This window comes from Diorhabda carinulata, chromosome 3 (genome assembly GCF_026250575.1).
Source record: "Diorhabda carinulata isolate Delta chromosome 3, icDioCari1.1, whole genome shotgun sequence".
NCBI lineage: Eukaryota > Metazoa > Arthropoda > Insecta > Coleoptera > Chrysomelidae > Diorhabda > Diorhabda carinulata.
Genome location: NC_079462.1, coordinates 19,196,076 through 19,215,102, shown reverse-complemented (window position 1 = coordinate 19,215,102; position 19,027 = coordinate 19,196,076). Strand labels below are relative to the sequence as shown.

The 19,027-nt window shown below is 32.7% G+C and overlaps 1 protein-coding gene across 1 annotated transcript; it reads left to right on the top strand.

The window, feature by feature from the left end:
• The first annotated feature begins 2,781 nt into the window (after positions 1 to 2,781).
• LOC130891588 (uncharacterized) lies at positions 2,782 to 12,894 on the top strand. Its single transcript, XM_057796415.1, has 3 exons — positions 2,782 to 2,898; positions 11,300 to 11,448; positions 12,462 to 12,894. Exons 1-3 carry the CDS (start codon positions 2,782 to 2,784, stop codon positions 12,892 to 12,894), a joined length of 699 nt encoding a protein of 232 aa, XP_057652398.1.
• The last annotated feature ends 6,133 nt before the right edge of the window (positions 12,895 to 19,027 follow it).

The following is a 19,027-nucleotide window of genomic DNA, read 5'->3' as shown; positions in this document are numbered from 1 at the left end:
CTATAAAAGTATTTTGTTATTCTCATAAGCCACTACTTTAATTATATTATATCAGTAAAAAAATATATTTTGCCACTTATTATTTGAGAGAGTTGCCAGATTAAGAGCTGCATAAGATGCTTGTTAGGTAAATAATATAATATTTGAGAACTTTTTTCGAATATTAGCTTTATTCGTACTGGCAAATCCCGGACAAGTTCGAAATTTTTTTCTGCGATTTGAATAAAGTCCATGACTTTATTTCTGACTTTTGTGCACTGCGAACGGATTAATTATTTGTCATTCAAATAACCAGAAAACGATCATTCTATAAACATAATCTCTGATGTTTGTGTTTAATATGGGTTCCTTTTATTGCGCTTATAACTTTTGAGAATCCATTGGCTGAAAACTGTTGTCTTACATGCATTTGCTCTGCCAAATCGGTCAGCAACATCTCTATAGGATGCTGATTTATGTTCAGCAAATTATAAAAATATTACAGTAAAGTCATATGCACTCAATTTACCAAACTGATCACTTTAAAGAAAGAAAACTTGAGATTGCTTTAGTCTTTAGTCTGTCATTTTAATTGCGACTGGCCAATTTACTCAAAAGTCTCAATGTTTTATCATACTGGTGTATAGTTAAGACCTCTAAATAGTCCTTATTTTATTTTCACCTCGTTCAATCTTCCGATTAACTCTTCCACCTCAATGAAGAACTCAGTTCATCAGTTCATCGTTGGTAAAAATAATTCTAAAGTACTATATTGTTTTTATTTGTCCTGTATCCATAATTAAAAGAGAACTTGGCTTGAAAGTATAAATATATTAGATATTTTCAACTCACCATTTTCAATGGAAATAAAAAATTCAAATCAGGAATAATTATAAATTTACACTAGTTAAAATCCCAAATCAAGCAAAAGCTTTCTAATTATTATGAAGTGCGCAAACCTCCAGCTGAAAATTTCCTTTGAATCCACGGATTTTTCTGACTGTCAGAAAACGGTTTCCAACAACTATATTTTGTCCTGAGAATGCTTGCAATTTATCAGCAGAGAGAAATTTTAGTTCTGCGAACGCCATGTGTCGGACAATTAAGAGACAGTTTTTGACTGCTCTGCAAACAAAGCTATTATTGACCATGAAATATAATTGTGTCACCAAAATTTATCAACAAAATCCACTTTACTGTGATACCTGTCTAGCATAATCTCAAAAATACGACCACCCCCATTTAAAGTAAGCAAATTTGAAATTTTAATGCAGTTAATGACTTTCATCAGCATCAATGACAAAATTCTTAAAAATGGACTAGTTCTGAACAAGCGAAAAAAATATTATTATAAAATTAATATGAAAATCAACCAAAATTGTTACTTGCAATATCATTCATAATTACTTTACGGTGGAAGAATATGGCCACGTATGAGTTTTGTTCTCTACCTCTAAATAACCCTTAGAAACGTGAATGATCTGTTGCGAGCTTATTATTATGATATTCTAAGTAATTTTCCCAGCTAATGATTCGATAAGGACTCAAATGATACTATCAATAACTTTTTTTTGAGATACGGTCGTTCTATTTTTTTGCGCATGGGTTTTACTTAATATATTCTGTGCATAAAAAGAAATGTGATTAGAATTTTAAAATATTTGCTTTTTAAGAATTTGACATTGTTTGATTTTTGCAGTTGGTGTTCAAATATTACAGAGAAATAATGTCTTTCATATCACTTTTCACTATATCAATCTGTGCATAATGGCTACAAGAAGTTGTAAACGAGATGCTGACTCGTTTTGTTATATTTTCGGCCAATTTGGATGAGAGAGAAAAATGGGCTCCACATGTATCATGTATCTCTTAAAGATACAGTCATGACGGTAAGCTCATTTTCACTGTTTTAATCTATCAACTATCTTATAATAACAAGAACTAGATTTACGTTACGTTACGTTTTATGGTAGGTTGGTACCGAACTAAGAAAAGAGCCATGAAGTTTGCAGTTTCGTTTTTGAATCTGAACCAAAAATACCACACCTCATCAACTCTCAAAATCTCAATGACTTAATAAGATACTCAAATCTTCCAACAAATAAAGCCGAATTACTAGTATCACGGTTAAAACAATGGAATTTAATTAAATCTGATGTTCGTATATCCCGTCAAAGAAAACGTCATGAAAAATTTTCTTGTTTCTTCAGTGAGAAAGATGGCTTCTGTTTTTGCCATGACGGAAAAGGTCTATTTGAAGAAATTAGTATTCCATGTCATACATCTGAATGGCGTCTTTTTATTAACAACTCAATTAAAAGTTCGAAAACTGTTCTACTTCACAATGGAAACAAATTTCAATTGAATCCATTACCACATTCCGTATATCCCAAAGAAAATTACAACAGTATTAACATGTTTTTAACTGCAACTAAATATATCTATGGAATACAAGTGGGAAGTTATTGGTGATTTCAAGATGGTGTGCTTTTTGACAGGAATGCAAGATGGTTATACTAAACACTCCTGTTATTTATGTCTGTGGGATTGTAGAAATGATGCCGCTCACTACCGAGAAAATCATTGGCCTGCACGTACTGAGCACGAAGTAGGAAAATGTTAAACGAGGAGCGATTGTCTATTCCAAAATAATATTAATGCCACCTTTGCATATTAAATTGGGTCTTATTAATCAATTTGTAAAGGTTCTTAATCATGAGTCCAAAGCTTTCAAATATTTGTAAGTTGAAAAGTATGAAGAGATGATCACTGACATAATCACTAATTTTTCTGTCTGTAGAAATGCATATGTTACAATCTCATCTAGATAAATTTAAAGATAGGATGGGAGCTTATTCGGAAGAACAAAGGGAACGCTTCCATCAAGACATAGTGGAATTTGAGATCTTACTTACCAAGGTCAGTATACTGAAAGCATGATGGGAGAGTATATTTTGGGGTAAATAAGAGAAACTTCTGCCGAATATGACGGAAAAAAGTAAAAAAAATCATTTTCAAATTTCTTAACTCCATTTTAAAACTGTTTATTTTTGGTATATTTCAATAAATCATCTTTTTGTGGATTTTCTATATACTTTCATAGATTTTATACTTATAAAAACAAATTCAGAAGTATTTTTTGTTCAGCTTCTCATTTCTAGGTATAAAAGCAATAAAAATAAGAAATGTATAACCCGTGCGCAAAAATGTTGTATGTCGCATTATGAATTGAACATCTGATTTAGAAAGAGAATGGAAAATGTCATAGAGAGTAAATAGATTTGTTAGGTAGATGGAGGTGTCACACTACGGATATAATGAAGCTAAAAGATATGTTACCAAACTTCAATAACTACGTTAAATCATCTATTCCCAACGAATCTTTTAAATGTTATAAGAATAGTTATAATATCTTACAGATCCCTTAACAAGAAAGCATCTTTAAAACATGGTTCACAACAGTACTTGTGGACCTATTAAATGACTAAACGTTTATAAAACAAACATCGATCAACTAAAGGTACAATAAGCTAATACGCACTCCAAATTACCCTTAAAATACCATAATATAATATACGATTACCACAGAAACTAATATTTAATATTTATATCTTAAATTCACGGTTTCGTCACATTCCTTCAAAAATACATCTGTGAACTTTCTCATAATGAGTTAGTAGGATTCCGTGTCGTTGTTAAGATCAAAAAACCACTTCAAAGTAAACGTTCGAACTAAATTTAGAAGACTGTGATGATGGTATAATATTGTAATACCAGAGGTTATCATAAAATAATTTTGCTGAAAAGAACGTGAACCGCATGAAGTTGGACCTTGCATTAGTAATGTACTAATTCTAATTTTTTTGTGGCCTGCTATTGGTCAGGAATTGTGTCAAGACGTTTTTCGTTTAGGACACTTTTATTGTTAGGAATCGTGAAGTACTTAATCTAGTTTTGGTATTTTTACCAAAATGTGTAAGCTTCAACGTATACTTTACGACACAATAAACAAACTATTTGTTTCTAATTAGCTATTTTATTTTTTATTATATTGTTGGGATTTGTGTGAGTTTTATTTTTGAATTTAAAACCCCCTGTCTATATCAAAAACTTACTAAATCTCATTCAGAATAAAACCCAGTATCTAAATCAAAATACTAGAATTTTTAAAGAATCTTTAAAGATTGATATTGAAAAATAATAAACTATTCAATTAAGATTGATACTCAGAGTTACTAAAAGTACATCTCTTCAAAGTTTTCTCATTTGTCTAAAGAAATATTCAAATTATGATATAATTTGAATTTGTACATACTGATTAGTAATTTTATCTATCATATATTTAGCAAAAAATGGTTACAGATGGCGACAGATGTGACAGAAAGGAAGACTTTTAGCTGTCGAAAACTAGAAAATCAGCATTTATGACACAGAGCGCGTTCGTGAAAAAGAAAGCTGTCGTTCCATTTTTAAGTTATATGTTTTGTAGCAGTAACCAAATCGACTGTTTTAACGAACAGCATGGCAATACAAAAGGGGTAAAACAGACACAGTACGCAAAATATACGCGATCTTCAAAATAGTACGTAGATCACAACCGACATTGACTTAAAAGACGACTCAACTTATTACAGGACATGGACATATGAACGAATATTACCAACCTTTCAAACTAAGAGACACTGTAGTGTAACGAGACTAAAGACCAAAATCGCTTAATTAATAATTGTACAATACATGATAGACACATGAAATACCCCCAACAATATCGACATAACTGACATGACTATGACCAAATGGCCGAACGAATGGGGAGACAAAATACTACAAAACGATGACGATGACATATAAATTAATCATACAAACCACACACAACACAACAACAACAAAACTATATATAAAATATTTTCCTAAGACGTGAAAAAATGTTCTACTTTTTCTGTCAATTTTTGGAGTGCCGGAATGGGTTCTGTTGACAGTTGTTTCCAAGAATATTGAGTGGAAATGACCTTATGCCGAAAGGAAAGTGGTCCTTCGCCACCGTGGCTCGGACCTAAAGTCGCCTGCTGCTGTAGGACTTAGCCAGGAGCGATAAACCCTTTCACTCATGTTTTAACGAACAAGTTTGTCTACTTTTGCGTATTTTCATCTGTTTTTTAGGTCGAAGGACGTATCAACCATTTCTAATCTGTAACTGTCTCATGTTTACTTTTTAATCGTTCGCACCACTCATAAATAGTTTTGATATTAATATATTGGTAGATTATCACACCCCTTGAGCTATTTGACAAACTTATCAGTTTAAAACTGAATTTTAATGCCTTGTTTCACGTTAGAGACCGCAAACCGCATTCCACTGAAATAGAAGACTGACAAGACCAAAATTGTTACTGCTTGTATTAACGCAAGAGAGTTATGAGGGAGCATGATTATCGGCATATTACTTTTTCCGTCAAATGTTTTTCCTATTCATATAATTGATCAATTGACATGGCACAGTAGTCACTTACACAGTTACCTCCAATTTGAGGAAAATATATTCAGTTCCATTATTTTCAAGCAAAACAATAAAGATTTTTTTCTCCAATTTATTCCTCTACCGGAGATAAAAGTAAGCAAATATGTTAAATACATTTATGCTGATATTTCTCTTATAGTCGCTAAGCTGTAACTGATAGACCAAGATCACAGAATATCACGATCATTGCTAGGCCACGTTGAGGTCAAACATCAGATATATACATCACCACAATACCTAGACTACAGTTGAAAGCTGCTGTTTAAAAATATATTTACTGTTATTTTTATATAAGATGTTTTAATTTCGTTTCGATGAAAAACTAGTGACGTGCAACTTAATAAAATTATCTAATGTGATTGAGACTTGTATAAATTTCAAATGAGGCCGTATACCTCTACATTAAGAAGCGTGTCGTAGAGGGTTGTATTTATTAATTGTTCGAGCAATTATACTGAAACTAAAATCAAAAGTTCATTGCACATCATACCACATCGAAGTGTATATATTTGCACACGAAATCTAAGCAGAAAAATGTTTGTATTCAAAAACCACATCAAATTATGGTTACTTGTTTATTTAACGCCAGACAAAGCTTGACTCAAATAGACGAAATCGAAGAATGTATTCAAATGCTACGACCGAAACAAAATATATTCGATATCATATCTATCTATTTTTCATTTCTTAAAACAGATATGATGTTATTGTCAAGTCGACAGGGCGACAAACTTTCAATAACAAAGAGGCTCCGAACGGAAACAGAAGATTGTCGTTTTTGCGACCTAAGCGAGTCCCTTCGCGGCTTCAAGTCAGGCGTTTTCGCAGCCTCAAAGTGCCAGTTATTTCCATGAAGTCTAAGGGGCTAAAGGTGCAAGGTTATTGAGATCTTACAACTATGGAGATATTTGTATTTTTTAAATTCAGTGTAAACAGGCGTCCGTGTTCATCATCGGGAGTTTAGGTAGAATCTGTTTACAAAACGTTTTGTTGAGTAGAATTGAAATAATATTTAGAAATAATAATATTGGGTACAAAACTCATAGATGTAAATTTTTATATTGTTACCTTAACATTAAGTTAGTTTATTCAGAGAAAAATTTTTTGAAGAGATTTCCTAGTGTTTTAAAATAAAAAAATATAAAATTTGTACCCACCCAGATAAACTTAATTTGGTTAATCTAAGTCCCCTCTAGTACAAGGTGCACTTTAGGTATGGGAAAATCTGCCTAGCTCACAAGGATAATATGGTTGCAGATCGGAGAATTTTCACTCGAAACACGGGGCAGCTCGTCTGATCCCTTAACGATTACCTTTCCGCTTAAGCCGACGGCCTACTGTTCTTTACTTTTGGTACTGGTATAGTTCTAGCAATATCAATTGCAGATTATTAAAACTTATATAAAAACCCTTGCCGACAATTTTGTTACTATTAAAATTTTGTATTCGTTAAAAGGCAATCGAATATAAATTATACGGAATTATACGCCGTTATTTAGACAGATGCACTTAATTGTAGTCCCACTTGGAACTTGGAAAAAAATCATTATTATACTCGTTAACTTGCTACAACTGAATTTCAATTCCAAAGTATCTTTATGAATAATCATGGTAGTCACAATCGTTTGAACTGAAGTCATCATTGTAAAGAGGGTGATACCACATACCCATCTTCTTCTTTAACAATATGTTCAACACAGTTTTTCCAAAGCTCTTGGCGGTCTGCTGCTAGAACTTTCTTTAAGAGTCCCACAACCTCTTTACTCAGCCCTGGAGACTGATTACATTTTCGTAATTCTGATTTTAGGGTTACCCATATTAACTCTATAGGGTTAATTCTGCAATAGTAAGGGGGTAGTCTGAGAAGAGTGTGACCCTGTTCTTTGCACAGCTTATCAATACAATAAATACCTTTAGTAGTAATTCTTTCTTTGTTGGGCCTTTTTTACGATCGCTGGCAGGAGCAGGAATATTTTTTTGAAACATAAATGCTAAAATTTGAGCTTTGCTACTTCTACTTATTTGGTATATCTATATGTTAGTTAAAACCTGTTCATTAAATTACTTTCCAAATAATTCTACTGTTATATTTTCAAGATGATCAGCTGCACATCCATTCAAACAACAATTTTTACTATCTTATCTGTCAAATAATCTTGTCGCCATCGAACGATCCTTGACGATTCGGTTATTGCCATCCGTTTTTTCAGTTTTTCGTGTTTAAAAACACATGCTGGCAAAACTTGACACCATGTCTCTAAATTAGTAATATTGTATTCTGAATAATCTCCTATCTTTTGCTGCATACGCTGTACGCCATATTTCCATTTATTTAAGGAAATTTATGAATTAAATAAATCTCACCAAACGAAGCCACTGCTGCCTTCCGACAGCTTCGGTCAATAGCAATGCATTTATGTTTACGTTTCGGATGTTTTTATTGGTAAACAGTGGAGATGGCGAGTCCACGTGAACTTAAGGCTTGTTAGATGTTTACCGAATTTTCTGCTAGGATTAAACATTATTTTTCATTTTTAAGTTGGTATGAGTGCTGTGCGTATTTATGAAATAATGATTGTTCCTCGCTGACTGTCTTCTGCAATTGATAATGGAAGAACTACTTCTACTTCTACTTTTTGAAAGGAATTGATTTGATCATTACAAGTCGCTAATTTTACTAGCTATTACAAAGATCACTGAATCACTGAGTTGTTACAGTCAATTTCACCAGCGTTGGCAGAAGTTATTACAGCAGCTAGAGTTTTTGTACACATCAAATCACGAATTTGTGTTAATATTATTTTTTAAAGTGACAGTGAAAAAGTTTTTGTCAAAATTTCGAAGCAATATGATTTAAAGTAGCTGTACAAATATACTGAAGGGTATTGAAAAATCATCGTTAAAGTTATTTAATTAAATAATAAACTCCTCGATTTCATCAAATTTTAATTGCGAACATCAAACGGCTAGATATGGGGACAAAAAAAAATTGAATAGCTGATATACAATGAAATCACCTAATAAACACGTTGTTTAACTTTTAATGAGATCATTTTTCGCCTGTTCTTATAATCAAATACAATCAGCATTTGTTAGCGTTTTTAATTTGAATTTTTAATGAATGACTACGAAAAATAAGTCTGCGTCTGAAAACAAAAGAAATTTTATATCGTTTTTACGTTAATTAGATGGATATGTTAAAATTGATTATCTGGACAATATTTTTGTCATTGGAGCCAAATTCATTAAGTTTTTATATTACATTTGAAAAGTTTCACTGAACTGTGTGTTTAGTATGAATATCAGCGATCAGGGGCAGCTAGTGTATAAGCGCTGCACTTTCTCAAAATAATTAAGACCAAATAAATGATGATTATAAAATTTAAATAATGATAATATAATACAACGTGTTCTATTCTATAATCAAAAAATATTTTTCAAATTTAACATTCAATTTGCAATTTCAAAATAATCATATACTATTATAGTGTATGTGTGTGGTTTGGTGTGGTATGGAAAATATCTTTAACTTGGTAAATACCAAGAGATGTTCTTAATATTGTTACAAAGAAAATATTAACAGATTAAAAACGAGAGGCAAGACGAAATATTATGATAGAATTTACTGTTGTAAGTAGAAGAAACAGTTGCACAAGAAAATGTACTCGAAATATTTGGATTTGTGTTTTTAATCAGAGAAATGCATTATATTGTTGTTATATATAATAGTTTATGGACGTTATAAGACTTTAACGGAGATAGAGATGAGCAATCTAAAGCGGCGATTCCCAAAGTGGGGTTCTATATCAAAAATAACAGGTTTCCGCAAAACTATTCAGTACCATAATTTGATCAAGTAAGTAAGTTATGTTCAAACTGGAACGACCACTTCCTTACAATTTCAGACAAGAGACGTCAATTAAATTGCGAACTAAAGTAGGAACTATCACCACTGAATGTATAGTAAATCTCCTGAAATAATTGTAAGATCATTTTCCGAACTTATCGATTTTCAAAAGTCAACATATCAACATAGATCTAGATCGGTATTAAAACATATATTTGATAATTTTGGGTTGGTGTTAGTAGTGAATATCTTGAAATAAATGAAACCATTATCTTTATTTCAGTAATATCTATCACAAGGTATCGTTGAGAAATGGTTGACAATAAACGATTTCAGATTGATTGTTATATTCGAAACCTTTAGGACGTAAAACCAAACTATAAAGCGGTAACACAATTACATTTTTCTTATTAAAAGTTAAAATTAAGAATACTGTTTTCCCTTTTAGATTATTTCCGATATGTAATATTTTGATGCAAGTTACCGTAAGATATAACATATATTGGTGTACTTTCCGTTTGCTTTAAATTAAGCCATCTATAATTTCATAGAATATGCGTTATTAGGTTTACCAAATATTATGGTTCAGATTCTTCTTATTGATTATATAGAGACATCAATCAATATTATTTGTTACGGATTTTTACAGGCATTCCATTGACTCTCCTCGAACATGATTGAAAATGAATAATAATAATCGTGGAAGATCTCTTGGACTGAATTGGATGCAACTCTAAGTGAGTCCCGAAGCATTCCTGTTTAATTAACAATCTCTTAAGCTAAAGAACCTCGCGAATTTTCTTTATAGACAATAAACGATAGATAGAAAATAAAGAGTTCGGTGAAGACGTGAAACGATTCATAGTTTTGTTGTATAAAAACCATTCCAGCAGTCTCTCATTTCAGCATGGAATAAAATGAATGGAAATTTGACAAAAGTTTTTTTTTAAACATTGTAGAACAACATCTAAAATTTGTTTCCACGAACCTCCACTGTCAGGAACGTTATTAGTTCCTTATGACACCCTATTTGTAACTATAATATTCGGTAAGGATCCCTCCTTAAAAAAAACTTTCTTATAATGCGGGTGTAAACAAAGAAAGTCTGTTGCTCTTATGAAATTTTACCTGGAATAAACTTATTTCTTTTATTGATACTTTTGACAACCCAAGGCTATTAGTAACCACTCACAGATGTTCAAGATTGGGAATGAATCGTATTTCATTGGTTCTAATTAATTTCATTATTCGATTCTGATTGTATCCGGTTTAAATAAAATAGTTTTCAGTAGCAATGACATTTCTATATGCCAGTGTAAATGAGAATATTATCAACTTGCTTTGTTAAAATATTATGAAATCCAGGATGAATACCATGTTAAATCTCGCAGTATATTTAATTAAATTTCTTAATTACCTTTCATAAAAAATTAAGTACTTTTATATTTTTTCAATGTATATAAGTACTTGCAAATAAAAAATTTTTAATGTTTTATATTTTATGAACTATTAGTAACTTAGATCAATATATAAACGAGAGCTGGAACAAAATCAGAAAGAACATAGAAGACGCTGCTAAGGAGGCAATAGAAACACACATAGTCGTAACCAACAACTCCATGGTTCCATCGAGAAGTTAAAGACAAATCTAAGCAAAAACGAGAAGCTTTCTTGGCATACAGAATATGACAGTTCAATAACACTCATGTTTGAAAAAGGAGATAAACAAGATTCGTCTAACTACAGCACTAGAAGATGTGCAGCAAGAATTCAGATCAGAAAAATCCTGCGTAGATGAAGTTTTTATCCTACGATAACTTGTTGAGAAATCCATAGAATATAAGAAACCAGCATTCCTATGCTTCATTGACCTCATATAAGCCCTTGATCGTATTAAAATGGAATGTATTATTCACATATTGTACAATAGAAACATACCTATCATTATAATTCAGACCATCGAAAACATGAACTCAGACAATCAAGTTCAAGCTCGCATTAATGGTAAACAAACAAAACCTGTACCAGTCAATAAGGGTATGAGACAAGGAGACTCGCTTAATCCCATGCTATTCAACATTCAAAAAGGTGCAGCTAGGCAAAGGTTACGAAATGGGCAAGAAATAAATCAAAATCCTGTGCTAGGCCGATAACTCCATGATAAATGCTGAAAGTGAAGATGATCTTCAGAGATTATTGAATATATTTAATCACACAGGAAAACAGTACAATATGATTAGTTCGACTGACAAAACCAGATGCATGGCAACATCAAAAGAGTCCATTAGATGCAAATTAGAATTAGAAGGTCAAATAGTATAAAACATTATGAAATACAAGCACCTTGGAATTAGCATAACCAGTTATGGGGACGTAGAAGACGAAATAAGAGAACAAGTAGCTAGAGAAAATAAGGTCATGGGATGTCTTCAGAACGTAGTATGGCGGTACAAACATCTAACACAAGAAACAAAGGCGCGAATTTAAAAAGTGATAATCAGGCCTATAATGATCTATAATTCAGAAAAAAAACTAGAAACGTCGAAAAAGAAAAAACTCTTAGAGACATCAGACGATTATGTGACGAAGATAACATTAACGTGTGTATCACAGCGTAAAAAACAATGGAACCAACATATAATTCTAATTACAGACGATAGATTGAGAGAGACTGTCTCATCAAGTTAAAAGATGAGCAACATGGATTTAGATGGGGAAGGTCGTGCACAGATGCGATCTTTATCATCAGGCAGATCACAGAAAAATCGATTGATTACAATAGACCAGCGTTTATGTGCTTTATAGATCTACAAAAAGCATTCGATCGAGTACAACTAAAAGACGTAGTACATCTACTAGATTATAAACAATTCACCCTTGACTTGATGAAAAACATTGAAAATATATACATGGACAACAAAATCCAAGCTAAAGTGAACGGAGTGCTAACGGAGCAAATATAAGTACCCAAAGAGATTCGCCAGGGAGACTTCTTAAGCCCCTTTCTTTTCAATATAATTATGGAAGAAATAATCAAGAAAGTAAGAAAGCTAAGGGACTACCAGATGAAGGATCGAAATATTACAATATTATGTTACGATGATGATGCTGTTCTAGTCGCAAAAATGAGGATGATCTTCAAAGGCTTTTACATGTGTTTAACTGCGCAGCTAAATCTTTCAATATGTTAATATCTGCATCCGAAACAAAGTGTATGACCACATCCAGAACTCCGATAAGATGTAAGCTAATCGTAGACGACCAAATAATTCATCAAGTGATGAAATTCAAATACTTAGGAATCGAGATTTCAGGAGAAGTAGAGAACGAAGTAAGAGAGCAAACAACCAAAGCCTTAAGAATCTCAGCATGTTTGAACGAAACCATATGGAGAAATAATGGAATAGAGGCCAAATCGATAATATTCAAGGCTACGGTAAGACCCATTATGACCTACAAGGCAGAGACACGACCAGAAATGGCGAAAACCAAAAGAATTATGGAAACAGCTGGAAAAGAAGTGAGAACATCAGAAGGTTGCGCAAAATAGTCAACGAATGGGTTCTATCAAGAAAGAAAGAATAGAACGAGGACATAGTCGTATGGATAACAACAGACTGGTCAAGTTAGCGCGCGATAAATCCCCATTGGGCCGAAGGAGTACCGGCCGACCCAGAAAAAGGTAAAGCGACAACCTTGAAGCAGGATAGGAGGTAAGGATGTCAAAGATAAAACAGGTGATTATGCCTAATACACGGAAGAAGAAGAAGAAGAAGACTGAGAGAGATTCGTGGGTTAAATTTGGTAAGATAAGGAGAAGGGTTTGTTGTAGTGGGCTCAACTGCAGGACAAGGGTTGTGGTGGTTACGTGGGGTTGTGTTTGCCTAACTAAGAATAAATCTCCAATTGGAACAAGGAGTAGTCGACCACGAAAGAACAGACGTTAGACCTATTATGGAAGAAAGAGGAAGGAAGAAGAAATTAGTATAGCGTGTCTGAAGCTTTCAATATTCGAGGGCCAATTTTTGAAAAATTTCAAGCTTAATTTACCAGTTAAAGGTATTCATAAATTGAAGAAAGTTAATCGGGCGAGAGTAAATTCGGCCAGATAGTAGTTAGATGAACTTTTGGTGTGGTTGGCCAGATTTTAGAGTGCTAATTTAGAACCAAAAAACTGATTTAGATATTATAAAATATTTCAATTGAGTAATGAAAATTGAAATATACAACTGTCTGATAGGTATATGTAAACTTATATTTTAAATTAACAAATTCATAGAAATTAAACGAAATTTGTGAAATTTAACAATAGTGGAAGAAATTTCAACTAAATACTGAACATTGTATATAACATAACAAATTATTTATACAGCATAAGCCCAAGCAACCGATTTTACAAACTAAAATTTCAGATGCTTTGAAGCACATCCAGAAAATAGAAAATGTATGGATGACTATAATAAAAAGAACTATTGAAATGACATTTGAACGATTCGCATGGGTTTGTGGTTTTTTTCATTTTTGTGTGTGCCCAGATAAGTGGAGAGATAAAGAATCTTATGAAATATGAGCTACCATCAAATAGTCAGAAACTTCGAATATACCAGGTAACGAATCAGCAGGACACCACAAGCTCTCACATGCGAAACAACACTATTAAAGCGTCTTTCTCACTACTCCAGAATCATTTTTTTAAAATCTGCTCTCTGTCGGGAAAGACAATCTCGTGGCTTATTGCGAGAATTTTAACTAATTTTCATGTACTTGAATCGTATTCTTAAATAAAATTTTAACACTAGGTTTTCAAATTGTCTTGTACTAGTATGAGATAGTAGTGAAATATCGTTAAGTCACAGTTGACCATAATTTAGAAAATAAAATCAAGAAAACATTTGCCAGAATTCCTAAATTTTGAATTTACCTCTAACATAAATATGGATGTTGAACCTAAAAGCTTCATTTGTTTTTGGTAGTGAAAATAAAGAACCTATTGAACTTAGGATGCATTTAAAAATACTACACGATAAGTACATTAGCAAGGCTTCGGAATTTTTTGAAGTAAATTCAAAGTCATGTGAGAATAAAGCAGCAACTTCAGTCGTTTACAAAATATCATATGAAATAGTTACATTCAAAAATTTCCCATGCCATTGGTGCATACCTTATCGTGCCATTTTCAACGAAAATAATAATTTCATACCTTTTCGAATGAAACTTTTGCCCGCCAAGCTGATGATAAAGCCGAAAATGTATAGTATCAGCTTCCTTAAAAGTTGGGCGACAAATTATCGAATATCATGTCCTCATATGTGCCATTTTGTGATGGTACACCGGTAGAACTGCTTTCTCGCAAACCCATAAAACTCACAGAAACAGTACTCGCTTTATTTAAAATTTTAAATCATTTCATTGATGAGGTGAGTATATCATAAAAGGATTGTGGTGGAATAAACATTGTATATGAGATTCCAAAGTCTACTAGCAGTTATGAAACAAAAATTATTAGCCCATAACATGATCTACAAAGAAGGTTCTCGCTTCCAAAAAATTAACTCCAGGTCTCTCTAGGTTAACGGCGGTTGTAATTATATACATTTGGATAAAAATGAGGCCTCTAGAATGAAGAATCTCTAATAAACCATTCAGATATAAAAATGCTTCTTCTTCTACTGCCTTGCACCTACAGTGCGTTGGCGATTATCTTATGGTCAGACATCTATTTATAGCGGCAAGACACAGCTCACCGGTGTTATTTATGCCAGTCCAATGTTTTATATTGCTTAGCCATGACATTATATGATCAATTGAGGTATTATATATTTTTCTCTTCTAAGAACATGACCCAAGTATCCAACCTTTCGCACCTTGATCAAGTTAAACAACTCTCTCTAAGTCCCCGCTCTTCTTAGTACATCCTCGTTCGTCACTCTGTCTGTCCATGGTATACGCAGTTTATCGATGGACGATATTTTTAATGTCCATATTTCCATGCTGTCCAGTAAAAATGACCACACATAACATTAGACCATTCTACACCGAAGGTCAAAGGAGAGATTACGGTTACACAACAATGGTTTAAATTTAATGAATGCCTGTCTTGCGTGTTCAATGCGGCATTTAACTTCCCATATCTCATTTATAGTTATCCCTAGATATTTAAACGTCTTCATTTGCTCGATAGGCAAGTTATCTATATGCAGTTGGGCACTTAAAATTGCATTTTTACTTATTAGCATCCACTTGGTTTTTGTCGCATTTATTTTTAAGCCATATAAATTCCCAATATTATTTATTTTATCTGATAATAATTGTATCTCGAGTACGTTGTCTGTAAAGCAAATATTATTCAGCGGCTATGCACTAACTTTAACGCCATAATCAGAGAGCCCTCAAAGGCCTCAGCAAAGACATTCTCTACATAGAGGTTGAACAGTATAGCAGACAAAATACACCCCTGGCGTACCCCTCTTAAAACTTTGATGTCTTCTGTGTTGATTATCTGATTCAGCCTAACCCGTGTTTTCTGGTTCCAATAGAGGTTTTGAATAATTCTTATATGCTGTATATTGCTGTTGATGTTGGCGCTCTGCAGCGTTTTTATCATAGTGTCATACTTGTCGGTATCAAACGCCTTCTCGTAGTCAATGAATGTGATGTAAACGTCTTTTCGTTGGTCAATACAGTTTTGAACGAGGGTATTTAGGCATAAAACTGCTTCGCGTTTAGCCATACCTCTTTCTAAACCAAACTGGGCCACTCCACTTCTAACTTTCTGAACATCCTTGTGTGAATAGCTTCATACTATAATGTTAATTATAATAAATACAGAAGCTTCACGATATTTCTTGTATTTGCACTACAATTAAAAATAAAACTCTGTTAAATCATCTGCTAGAGATCGATATCTTTCAACCATTCTGTAATGATATTTCTCTAACTAGCTTGTAGATAATCTGTTTTCACTCTTCCAAACAGCTAATTTGTCTCATACAAATTGGATAGTCACTTTTACATCCTGTCACAAATATATCCTACGACATGGTTTCAGTTATTGCATGGGCGTAACTGAATATAAATATAACCGAAATATTTCTTCCCGAAAGTGAAATGAAAAGATATTTTGTAGATAATTATTTTAGACAGTATTGCTATTTGATCGTTTCCCTATATGAATCAAGCTAGTATAATGAGGAGTGATCAATTAAAAATCATAAAATAATCAGTCACGAAAAAGCAATGCATTAAAACTACTAGAGGAACAACAATAGTGATTAATAAGAATAAGAATGAAAAAAGAAATCAATGGAATGATGGATGATAAATGAGAACTACAACTAAAGGTAATATATTGGTTATATACAAAGAAGAAAACAGGAAGAATCTCATGAGAGTGTAGGGGATAGTAGTACTGGGAATCACAGAAGGATCACTGTACAAGAAGTAGTGAAATCATTCCTAGACCTACAGCCTATGCTCATAACTGTTCATAAAAGGTATTAATACAAAACGTGCTCTGTTGTTATGTGAGAAGGGTGGTCAGCTAATTAAGCAAAAACACAACAATTCGCCAGGCAGTTTTAAAAACATCAAGAACAACAATTTGGAAAGTGGTCGTGAATCTCTCTTTTGAATTCAAGTTTTTGACTCTAAAGCAGATAGGTTTGCAAAAATTGTGTCAAGGGTAGAGGATGCCGAAGAGACAGTTGCAGTGCTATTACTGTTGGAATTTTTAGAAGTGGCAATCGATAACATAATTGGAGTCAATTATATATGGTCAAACAGAAGAGCTATATTCAGAGCTATTTGGCTGAGGATCAATGGAGAGAAAACGAAACAATCCATCCAGAAGACTAATGGATGAATAACTGCCAAGCCAATTCACTGCCTTGACGGAAGAACGACTTTAAATACAGGGAGATAACCCAATAGATTGTCTTGAAGAAATGGTAGAATTAGAAATTGAAAAAGTGAAGAACTTAATTCTGGATTTAAATGGTTATAATAAGCTATATAATGGATAAAGATGGGAGGCCGTTACCAAACTGTGGAAAATAGATAGTAATGCCAAGGGCCTCAGTCTTCAAAGTAAGCTACAACCAATCACGTGTATTATTAAAGGATAATTACCCTTTTTCAAAATAATATATTGTTTGAAATATAAGAAAATAACAAGGAAAATAGCATTCCAGAGAAATTAGTATGCATATTTATTTTTTAATGAAAAAAGTATATTTACCTAAAAGGTTAAAGAAAAAATATGAATTAATATTTATACTATTCAAATATCCTTACAAGTATTGTATTCATATATTAAATTCTTTCACGGGGGTTGATATAATTAATGATTACACTCGTCTACAAAATTTTTGGTAAGGACTATACGTTATTTATTTTTATTGCTTTTATACATAGGAATGAGAATTAGAACAAAAATACTTCTGAATTTGTTTTTATGAGTATAAAATCAATGAAAGTATATAGAAAATACACAACATATGCATTTTTAGAGACATATATCCCATGTTTGAAAAATTCGTGATCATGTCAGTGATCAGCTCCTCGTACTTTTCAGTTCTATGGTTTCCAAGAAAACCGTGCCTTAAAATAGACTCAGGCTTTTTTCTCTTTATTGCTGACTAACTGTACAAAAATATCACATATTTTTCTTATTTGAGAGCCAACAAAGATTCCAGCTTTAATTTTCGCCTTCGAGAGCTTTGGAAAAAACTTTTCAAATATTTGAAAGCTTTAAACTCATGATTAAGAGCCTTTACAAATTGTTTAATAATAATTGTTTTAATGTTAATAATTGTTTATTTTTTTGGAAGATTTAAGTCTCCTCTCAAGTCATATAGATCTTTAGAGTTGATGAGGAGTGGTATATTTGGTTCAGATTCAAAAACGAATTCAGAATGTACGGCTACAGATGAACTTTATAATTGCGGGCTGCCTTGATAGAGTAGTTGCTTTTTCAACAATGGCGAAGTGGGTACAGGAGTTTTTCTCTTTATGTGGTATTGGAGAAGATGTGTATGGTAGGTCATAAGTTGTATTCTTAAAATTTTTACCTCCAAGTGTATTTACAATACAAATTAACAATCAGTGTAATGGTCACTGGGCTCCCTCCAAATTCTCGGCACTGCAAACTTGGCATTGGTCTTTTCTGACCTCGGTACCAATCTAGAATAGAAAGTAACGTAACGTAAACCCAGTTCATGTTATTATAAGATAGTTAATAGAATAAAAAAGACAAAATGAACTTACCGTCAAGATTGTATATGCAAGAGCTACATGATACCTGTAGAGCCCATTTTTTGTCTTGATTTTTGACTGGTACATAAAAGTAAACTGATATGCTTCGCAAATCTTTGAATTTGACTTAAATCATACTTTTCCTCTCTCACTTTAAGAAATTGGCCGCAAATATAACAAAACGATTAAGCATCTTGTTTACAATTTCTTGTAGCCATTATGCACAAATTGATTGAAAAATGATATGAAACACGTTATTTCTCTGTAATATTTAAACACCAACTGTCGTACACAACGAGCGATGCAAGAAACACCCTCGTACATCTCTTTCTACACCAATAGCTCGCGAAAACCGACATTGATTGGGCGCAAAATTGTCATTGAAGTTCTTAAAAATCGAATATTTTTAAATTCTAATCACATTTCCTTTT